Source organism: Carya illinoinensis, chromosome 5 (genome assembly GCF_018687715.1).
Source record: "Carya illinoinensis cultivar Pawnee chromosome 5, C.illinoinensisPawnee_v1, whole genome shotgun sequence".
In the NCBI taxonomy this organism is placed as follows: Eukaryota; Viridiplantae; Streptophyta; class Magnoliopsida; order Fagales; family Juglandaceae; genus Carya; species Carya illinoinensis.
The window spans coordinates 37,303,714-37,313,727 of NC_056756.1; the positions used below are offsets into that span (position 1 = coordinate 37,303,714).

The 10,014-nt window shown below is 38.7% G+C and overlaps 1 protein-coding gene across 1 annotated transcript; it reads left to right on the top strand.

Moving 5' to 3' along the window:
- Positions 1–661: 661 nt before the first annotated feature.
- LOC122311950 (protein ABIL2-like) lies at positions 662–5,376 on the top strand (the record flags this gene model as incomplete). The annotated part of the gene is given in 10 exon segments (XM_043126742.1): positions 662–977; positions 1,775–1,911; positions 2,134–2,216; positions 2,322–2,472; positions 3,843–3,942; positions 4,071–4,163; positions 4,257–4,299; positions 4,391–4,485; positions 4,653–4,795; positions 5,021–5,376. Coding segments are annotated over 9 exon segments (984 nt in total). The 3' UTR covers positions 5,192–5,376.
- Between the last annotated feature and the right edge of the window lie 4,638 nt (positions 5,377–10,014).

The following is a 10,014-nucleotide window of genomic DNA, read 5'->3' on the forward strand; positions in this document are numbered from 1 at the left end:
TGTTGGGAGTAAAGTTATTGAAGTATAACGTGGGGAACCAAATTTCTTTATTTTTAATATTAATATTTTTGCAAGTGCCAGCATAGAAAAAATTAATATATTTTTGTTTTTCTACTATTTATAATAAATAATATATTTATATATTAATATATAAATAATGTAGCAAAAATAAGAATCTTTAAAATTTATTTGTAGTAAAATTTTGACAAAAATTAACAAATAAAAAATAAATGAAACATGTATCCTCTCCAACACATTAGCACCCTCTTTTTTGTTTAGAAGAAACAATAATATCCGTTGGATCTGATACAGGAGATGTCCTGTTGCTTTAAAACTGGAGGTAAGCCGGATCCACCAAAACCAATTCTCAAGCCCCTCCAATTGCAGTCGGAAGACCTCAATAAATAGATGAGCTGTTGCAGAGCCATGCTCTGTTTTCTTGGTAAAGAACCAACTACTGATTCATTGTTCTGTGTAGCCCGGGCTCAGCTTGAAGAAATTGTGGACCCACCAGGCCAAGAAAAAAAAACCAAAGGCAGGACCCACCCTAATGGCAATGATGAGTTACCTGAGCTAACAACTGAGACCTGTTTTGGCTTGTCGAAGGAAGAAAAAGAAAAGAAAAAAAAATAATAAAAAAAAGGACCAGTTCTTGCTTCCGCTGTCTTTTTGCTCCCTTCGAAATCGAAATGCTCTGGATTCCCTGCCTATACTGACATGGTCACCTTGGTCCGTGAAGCCTGTCCCTTCCTTCTTCGACCCTCTCACATTGCTACAATTTGAAGTTTTTGTCTATTATTGGTCAAAATCTTAAACCAAACATTCTGGTCACTGTTAAAAGAGTGTACTATTTTATGCACGGTTAGTTTTTTGGGCACCTTCAACATTTGGGTTTCACGTTTGGTCCTCAAAGTTTGAATTTTGGAACTGGGTTTTGTGTTATGGTCTGGAAGTGGGTTTCGTATTAGCGAGATAAGGTTTGTCTCTTCATTTTCGTTTACACATTCTGTTGTCGTTTCGTTTTATCTCTGTTTGGTTGCCGGGAAACCATGGGAAAGGAAAGTGGATTAACCCAAGAGTGCAACAGCAGTCGCTCAACTGAGCCTCATACATTAATTTTTTCACTTTAGCACAAGAATTTCTGTTCTTTGCCTCTGTTTTCTCAGTTTAAAAGAGGGTATCGAAATTTTACAGCTTTTGCGTTTTTAGCTTTTAAGGATTGGTTTGTCGGTTACTTTATGATGGTTTCGTTGTTAATCTTAATAGAATTTGAGTATTGGTGAAGATTCCAGAGGGCACTTTTTGAGATGATAGGGAATTTCAGTGTTTAATTTATTAGTCTGCCGATTTCCTGTCTCGAAGGGTTGCAGTAGTGTGGAAAAGCACTACCTGTTTTTATGCTGTTTGATTATCTTCTATCATCTCAGACACGGCCGAATATTATCATTAAAATAGAGCAGCCTTGTACTCTCTCTCTCTCTCTCTCTCTCTCTCTCTCTCTCTCTCTCTCTCTCTCTCTCCATCCATACACAGTCACATTTGCTTTTATTATCATTGATTTCATTCTGGTTTTCTTAATCAAGTTCTAACGATTTTAATGCATTTCCGATGTTGAGCTCGTAGAAGAAATCAGGTTATTTTCTTCAAAATTAAGAAACAACAGTTTGTTGAAGTTCAAAACCGGAATTGTTTATCTACTGGCACTTGCTTTTTCAATCACTTGTTACTATTTTTTTCTTTATTGTTAGTCAATTGGTCATCGTGATTGTTGCAGGATTAGGAAACTTGAGTTCCAATTTAACCTTCATGGGGACAATGAGTACATCTTCTACCCTGTCCGTCCCTGAAGAAGCATCTAATTTTGATGAGGTTTCGATGCAGCAGAACTTGCTTTTCTCTGATAGTCTAATGGTACTCCTGCTCCTTTTTGCGGTTTTATCAATTGGTGATCAGGCTTGCAAATTATTTCAATCTAGTCAAAGACTGGATTTTAGGTGCTGTGCCTTTAGTTTTTTGGGGATTTGAATTTGCTGCAGTTAGTCGAACCTTGCCAGAAATTTAATCTTTATTAAGTTAGGCCCCTTTAACTTTAATTTTTGCAACTTCCTTTTCTCATGTCACATAGTTATTCAGGATCTGAAAAATCTGAGAACACAGTTATATTCGGCTGCCGAGTATTTTGAACTATCATACACCATTGATGACCATAAACAGATGTGAGTTAATCTGGTTCATTACTGTTGGTAATTTGAAGTGGCATTTCCCTTCTATTCTCTCTCTTATTGATATTTCTTAAAGAAACTAACTGTCTATATATGCAGAGTGATTGAAACGTTAAAAGATTATGCTACTAAAGCTATTGTGAATACTGTGGACCATCTGGGTTCTGCTACATATAAGGTTAATGATTTCTTGGATGAGAAGGTCGATGAAGTTTCCGGAACGGAGCTCTGTGTATCTTGCATTGAACAGGTGAGCTTGGATTAATTTTTAACCGGTAAGATATCTGTAAGAAACCTTGTATAAATGTTTATGATAGGGATTCCCATTAGCAATCATTAAGATAAGTTCCTATGTACTCAGACTTTGCCTATGTACGTGGATCAATAAAACCTCTTTACCTACAAAAAAAAAAAAAAAGCAATCATTAAGATAAAGACCTATAAATTTACTTTAACTTTATTTCGAACCTGCTCAGAATGATAAGATTTGATTTCTAAATTTGTGCAAATGTTTTTGCTGGGTTTTAGTGAAAATTAAAATGATTCTCATTATATAAAATGGATGATCTTGTAAGTCAGTTCTCTTCTTGTATTTCCTCCTTCAGCCATTACATGGGGAAAAGGCAATTCTAGAGAAAAATGTAGTTCCTATTTTGGGAAAAGTTAGGAATATATCAATCAAAGAAAAACAAAGAAGTCGGTTAGGAAGAGTTGAAGACCAAAACAGCAGCTCAAAAATACTTTTTAAGTTGGTGTTTAGGTTAGTGAAACCTATGATTTAGCAAAGAGAAGTTCTTTCGCCTGGGGGATTCATGTCCTGTATATTTCCAAAAGCGAAGTGACATCAAAGACAATCTTTCTTCATGTTCCAATTAAGTTACTGCATTAAGATATTAAATTGTATCCTGCTGTATATATACTCGACAATCTAAAACACAAGTCTCGTAATCTGAAGATATGTAGACCAACTTATAATAGCCCATTGACCCATGACTAGCTCAGACTGGCAAATAGTTCCTTCTTACTTTAAAAATTAGAAAGGGTTATACTCACTGTACTCTGCAAAGATATATCATATAAATGCAATTAATATTTTCTTTTCCTGTAAGTATTTAAGGCATTGTCCTACTTAAGGTGTCAGCCTACCTATTCTGAGTGCTGCCATTGAGCCTGTTTGCAGATAGTCTGACCCATTATCTAAATTAAATAAGGCCACCAAACCATTTTTTTTCTTTTAGTCTTGAAGCTGACCTGGATGGCATGTAGTTAAACATGTGGACCATGACCATTTTATTTTGGTAATGGGGCTCTACTGTTGGTTCTCTTACAAAAACATTGATAGCAGCCCTCAGATGTGGGATTTGAGAGACAGATTTTGGACTATTGTTGCCCAAAAATGTAGTCCAAGAATATGTGAGGCATAAGCCAATTGGTGCCAATGTTTGTATCACATAGCAGTATTGCTATTACTGGACACAAGTGACTTGATGATTGCACCATATCAGTACTAAGTGAATTGACGATTGCACCATAATAAATACTTGTTTGTAGCTAAGCTTCTCACTCTATTGAGGTGCACATATTACTTACTTTCATTGTTAATTTGATGTGGTATGTTAGAGATTACGGACATGCCAAGAATATATTGATCACAAGGGCCTTTCTCAACAGTCACTGGCGATAAATACTCCTAAGTACCATAAGCAGTACATCTTGCCAGGCAAATATATACTTCTCTCCTTTTTTTCTTTTAATTTTGATATATCTGCTACATATTTTCCGAGTTTTGTTTCTAGAATTCTGGAAATAATAGTTTTTGACCCTTACCATTCCCCGAATTCATTGCAGTTGGGGAGACCATGCATGGTGCCAACCGTATTAAATCAAAATACCAGGGTTGCAGCCTAGTTGATGAAGATGAGCGGCACCAATTTAGGAATGGTAGTGTACTTTATCTTCTGTTTTGGTCCAAATCATACTACGCAGGCAATACTTTAACATGATCTAATTACTCATCTAATTGACTACATGAAGCTGTTCAATCCACAATAAGAGAAGCCCCAACTTCTACGAGCAGGTACTATTGTTGTATCTTCTTATGCATTAGACTGATAAACTCTGTTTGCTTTTTACGTGGATCATGATAAACTAAGTTATGATTCATGCAGTAGAGGGCGTCGGCATTCCCGTTCGCCTTCTCCACGTCCTTCCCAACGATCTGCAATTTTTTCCTTTACTGCTTCTATGCCCAAAAAAGAATTAGGTTTGTATGAATGCAGAATGTTGAACTATGAAAGTTATGAATCATGTTAATGCACTTTATTCTATACTTTGGTTTTTTTCTAATAAAGATGATCTTACATATAGATCTTACATATATGTAATACATGTCTGTTGTCATTCTGCTGATGATGTCTATACAAAAATCAGAGAAGAGAACAGTTTCACCACATCGGTTTCCGCTATTGCGTTCTGGATCTCTTTCAAGTAGGTCAGTAACACCAAATTCAACACGACCCACTACTCCAAACTCAAGTAGGCCAACCACTCCAAATCCTAATGCAAGACGTCGTGTGAGTACATATTTACATTTCCTAAATTCCATGCAATTTATATCTGCAATTAATATGCCACTCTACTCACCATCTGAAATGTTCACATCTTTTCAATAAACACATGAATTGGTAAGAAGGAAAACAGAAAGGAAAAATGATATATATATATATATATATATATATAAAAATATATATCCTGTTTACTCTAAACTGAAAAGTTGCAATCTGTTATGCTTGTGCCAGTACCCTTCAGAGCCTCGGAAATCAGCTTCAATGCGATTACCAGCAGAAAGAGAAAATGGCAAAGAGGTAGAACAATACCCTAGCAAAAGTAAACGTCTCCTGAAAGCTTTGCTTAGTCGACGCAAGTCAAAGAAAGATGAGATGCTATACACCTATTTGGATGAATACTGACCGCTATATTTACACGGCGAAGTATTATTAACTTATTTTTCCTCTCTTATTCTATTTTTGTCACCCACAAGCAATATTTATCATGAGTAATATGATGTATTATTCTGAGATCGCAGTGATGTATTGGATGATCAATACTGTATGTACGACATTTTCTTTCTGTTAAAAAGCACAATTTTAAGGTAGTCCTTGTTTTTGTTACTATGTACGAAATTTGGAGGTGATGCATTAATTCCTTGCAGCATTAAACGTCCATAAAGCTTGGATATCCAATTCAACAGGAGAAATTTGCCCCAGAAAAAAGAGACCCCTTTAGACCCCTATGATTATTATATTTTTTCTCAACAAGATAAAATTTTCATAAATAAACTAGCAATTACAAGATACAAGTTGTAAGGGGGTGGGAGTCCTATTCAGTCTTTCCAAAAGTAACATATTATAACACAAAAAAGAAAAAGAGGAATCTAGAGTCAAAAGTTTGGCTCTCACCCATTTCCCACTTGGGAAGACTGCTTGGTGACATTTTTATATAGTCTGCGACTATAGATCTGCAGCTTCTAGCTTCAGTAAAGGGTTATGTGCTGCAATGTGCTGGTTTGGACTAGCTAGAAGAAACTTTCGTATTCACTTTCACTCGATCCTTAGTTAAGGAAAGCGGGATCCCACATAGGAAAGTAATTGGAAATTATGTCGAATCATTGGTGAGGGGCTAACACAAGCGACACGCCACCGTTGGAGTGGAATGGACAGGCAAATTCGAAGGATTTGAATCCTTTGAAGCCAGAGGGGTTGTTCAAAAGCTACTCTAGAACGCGGCAGGGTGTGCATGTCGTGCACAGCATAAGTTGTGTGTGCGACAAATGCGCTGAACAAAAGAGTGGATTTCTTTTGCTAACTAGAAGATCGGGGACTAGAGAGGCAGAAAAAGCAGCGTGTGTTGGTCGAAGGTTGCCAAAAAATAGGAGATTGGCAAGTTTCAGCACTGTGGAGAAAAACCTAAGACAAAAACCAGGAAAAAAAAAACAAAGCAAGAAAAGGTAAAATGGAAAAGCTACTATGGCTGACTAAGGGTTGAGGTGGGTGGAGCTGAAGCTCCAAGCCCCCTTCGCCCAGTGGATGAAAAAAAATTATGGCTAAGGCAGAGGGGTTTTGCCTGATAGAGAGAAAAGGCAAGGAGTACGTAAGTTGGTAGAGAGAAAATCTTTTAGACCCCTACTTGCCTGAAGAGATTTGCTTTTTTTATTGTTTCTTTCTTTTATGCTTATTTTCTCTCCATTTCAGATGAGTTGAAGACAAAATTTATCATTGTTTGTTCATTGCTGCCTATAACATTCAAACCCTATTGTAATACAGATTGTAAAGAATGATAAGAAAGAGATGAATTGAAAAAGAACCGAGTAATGATTTCTATTGAAACGAGCTTCTTATTGCAAGAAAAGAACCATCTTCAATTCAACATGCCTGCCTTCCCTTTTCACTCCGGGTTTCTATGTATGCAGTTGTAAACACAACATGTTGAGTACTGTGGAGTCTGGTCCATACCGCTCAAACGAAGTCAGGCAGAGTTGAACGCTCGATGACAGCTCGACAGTGAGCTCGAGCAGGGAGTTCGCTCGACGCGCGCTCGACATGCTGCTCGAGCGAACATGCATTTTACACATCTCTAGGGTTTTTTCCGCCGTTTGACTATATATATATATGATTATTATATCATATGGCCGGACTGTAGAAACACTGTGGACGTACAGTGAGAGATCCATCATTGTAGTGTGATATTCCTCAATAATAAAATCCTCTGCAGCTCCCGTGGACGTAGGCAATTTGCCGAACCATGTAAATCTTGTGTCGTGTGTGATTGTTTTCTCATTCCATTTTCTTTTTCAATTCATTGTCATCATTTTTCACAATAATTGGTATCAAGAGCCAAGGTTCGGGTCTGAGAAGAAACGATGGCTGGAGATGAATTGAAGGCATCGGGAATCGAGAAGTTTGATAGCACGGATTTTGGATACTGGAGGATGCAAATAGAGGACTACCTCTATGGGAAGAAACTTCATCTTCCACTATTGGGAAAGCAATCGGAAAAGATGGATGATGCTAATTGGAACCTGTTGGATCGACAGGTTCTGGGGGTTATTCGATTAACCCTGTCGAGATCTGTTGCACACAACGTCATCAAGGAGAATACGACTACAGATCTCATGGCGGCTTTGTCAGGTATGTATGAAAAGCCGTCAGCGAATAACAAGGTACATTTGATGAAAAAGTTATTCAATTTAAAGATGACAGATGGTACGTCTGTTGCACAACATCTGAATGATTTTAATACTATCACAAATCAATTGTCGTCTGGTGAAATTGAATTTGATGATGAGATACGTGTACTGATATTATTGGCTTCACTACCAAATAATTGGGAAGCCATGAGAATGACTGTCAGTAATTCTGCTGGTAAATCTAAATTGAAATATGATGATATTCGTGATTTGGTTTTGGCTGAAGAGGTGCGCAGGAAAGATTCAGGCGAGACCTCGGGTTTGAGTTCAGCTCTAAATGTTGATTCTCGAGGGAGATCATACGACAGAAACTCAAATAAAGGAAGATCAAAATCAAAGTACAGGGGCAAGAGCAAGTCGAGGCCTGGTCAGCAGGCAACTTGCTGGAATTGTGGCAAAGCTGGCCACATAAAGAAGAACTGCAAAAACCCTAAGAAGATTGAGAATGATAGTGCTAATGTGGTAACTGAAGAAGTACAAGATGCACTATTGCTTGCAGTTCATAGTCTAGTTGATGACTGGATACTGGATTCAAGAGCTTCCTTCCATACATTTTCCCACCGGGAGCTAATGCGGAACTATGTTGCAGGTGATTTTGGGAAGGTGTATTTGGCTGATGGAGAGGCTTTGAACGTAGTGGGGATGGGAGACATTGACATTGCACTCCCTGGCAAGAACAAATGGACCTTGCAAAAGGTCAAGCACAGCACATTCCTGAGTTGAAAAAGAACCTCATTTCTGTTGGGCAGCTCGATGAGTGTGGTCATTCAGTGGTGTTCTCAGATAACACCTGGAAGGTCACAAAAGGGGCATTGGTACTGGCTCGGGGTAAGAAAACTGGTACACTATATATGACTACTGGTTTGATTGACACTATTGCTACTATCGTTGCAGAGAGCACAACAGATTTGTGGCATTGCAGGCTTGGCCATATGAGTCAGAAGGGTATGAAAGAACTTCTGTCTAGAGGCAAGTTACCAGAACTGAAGTCAGTTGATCTCAGTATGTGTGAGAGTTGTGTTATGGGGAAACAAAAGAAGCTCAGCTTCTTGAAAAGTGGCAGGACGCCTAAAACAGGAAGACTGGATCTTGTGCACACAGATGTGTGGGGTCCTTCCCCAGTGGCATCTCTTGGAGGTTCTCGCTACTATGTTACGTTCATTGATGACCATAGTAGGAAGGTATGAGTTTATTTTTTGAAGCATAAATCTGACGTATTTAATGTTTTCAAAATTTGGAAAGCCATGGTTGAGACAGAGACAGGCTTGAAACTGAAATGTTTGAGGTCTGACAATGGTGGTGAGTATGTTGATAGTGGATTCAAGGAGTATTGTGCAGCTCTGGGTATCAGAATGGAGAAGACCATTCCTGGGACACCACAGCAAAATGGAGTTGCTGAGCGTATGAACAGAACCATTAATGAGCGTGCTAAAAGCATGAGGTTACACGCTGGTCTACCACCCACTTTCTGGGCAGATGCAGTCAGCACTGCCCTTTACTTGATAAACAGAGGGCCATCAGTTCCACTGGATTGTGGATTGCCTGAGAAGGTTTGGAGCGGGAAAGATGTCAAATTTTCTCACCTTAAAACTTTTGGTTGTCTTTCTTATGTGCTTATTGATTCTGATGCTCGTAATAAACTTGAGGCTAAGTCAAAGAAATGTTATTTCATTGGCTATGGAGACGAGGCATTTGGCTATCGTTTCTGGGATGATTAGGGTCGGAAAATCATAAGAAGCAGAAATGTGATCTTCAATGAGAAAATTATGTACAAGGATAAGTCTAGTACAACTTCTGTAGTAGCTCCTCAGGAGTCCGAATTTGTAAGATTGGATGACCTACCAGAGGTCACAGTGCAGTGTAGAGATGTGAGTGACGGGAAGAATGGGTCCAGTGCACCCATTCCTATTATTCCGCAGGCAGTTTCAGAACCGTCCACTCCTACAGTTGCAGTTCGCAAGTCAGTTAGGACTATACGTCCTCCACAGCGTTTCTCACCTACTTTGAATTACATTCTGTTGACAGATGGTGGAGAACCGCAGAGTTACGAAGAAACCTTGTAAGATGAAAATTCTAGCAAGTGGGAGCTGGCCATGAAAGATGAGATGGATTCCCTGTTAGAGAATCAGACATGGGAGTTGACAGAACTTCCATCAGGGAAGAAGGCATTACACAACAAGTGGGTGTACCGGATGAAAACTGAGCATGATGGTAGTAAGAGGTACAAGGCTAGATTTGTTGTAAAAGGCTTTCAGCAAAAGCAGGGTATTGATTACTCTGAGATCTTTTCTCCTGTGGTGAAGATCACAACCATCAGGATGGTACTGGCTATGGTTGCTACTAAAGATCTATTTCTTGAGCAGTTAGATGTGAAGACAACTTTTCTTCATGGAGACCTTGAAGAAGACATCTACATGCACCAGCCTGACGGGTTTGTGGTACAGGGAAAGGAAGGTTCAGTTTGCAGATTGAAGAAGAGCTTGTATGGCCTGAAGCAAGCTCCTAGACAGTGGTACAAGAAATTTGATAACTTCATGCACAGTGCGG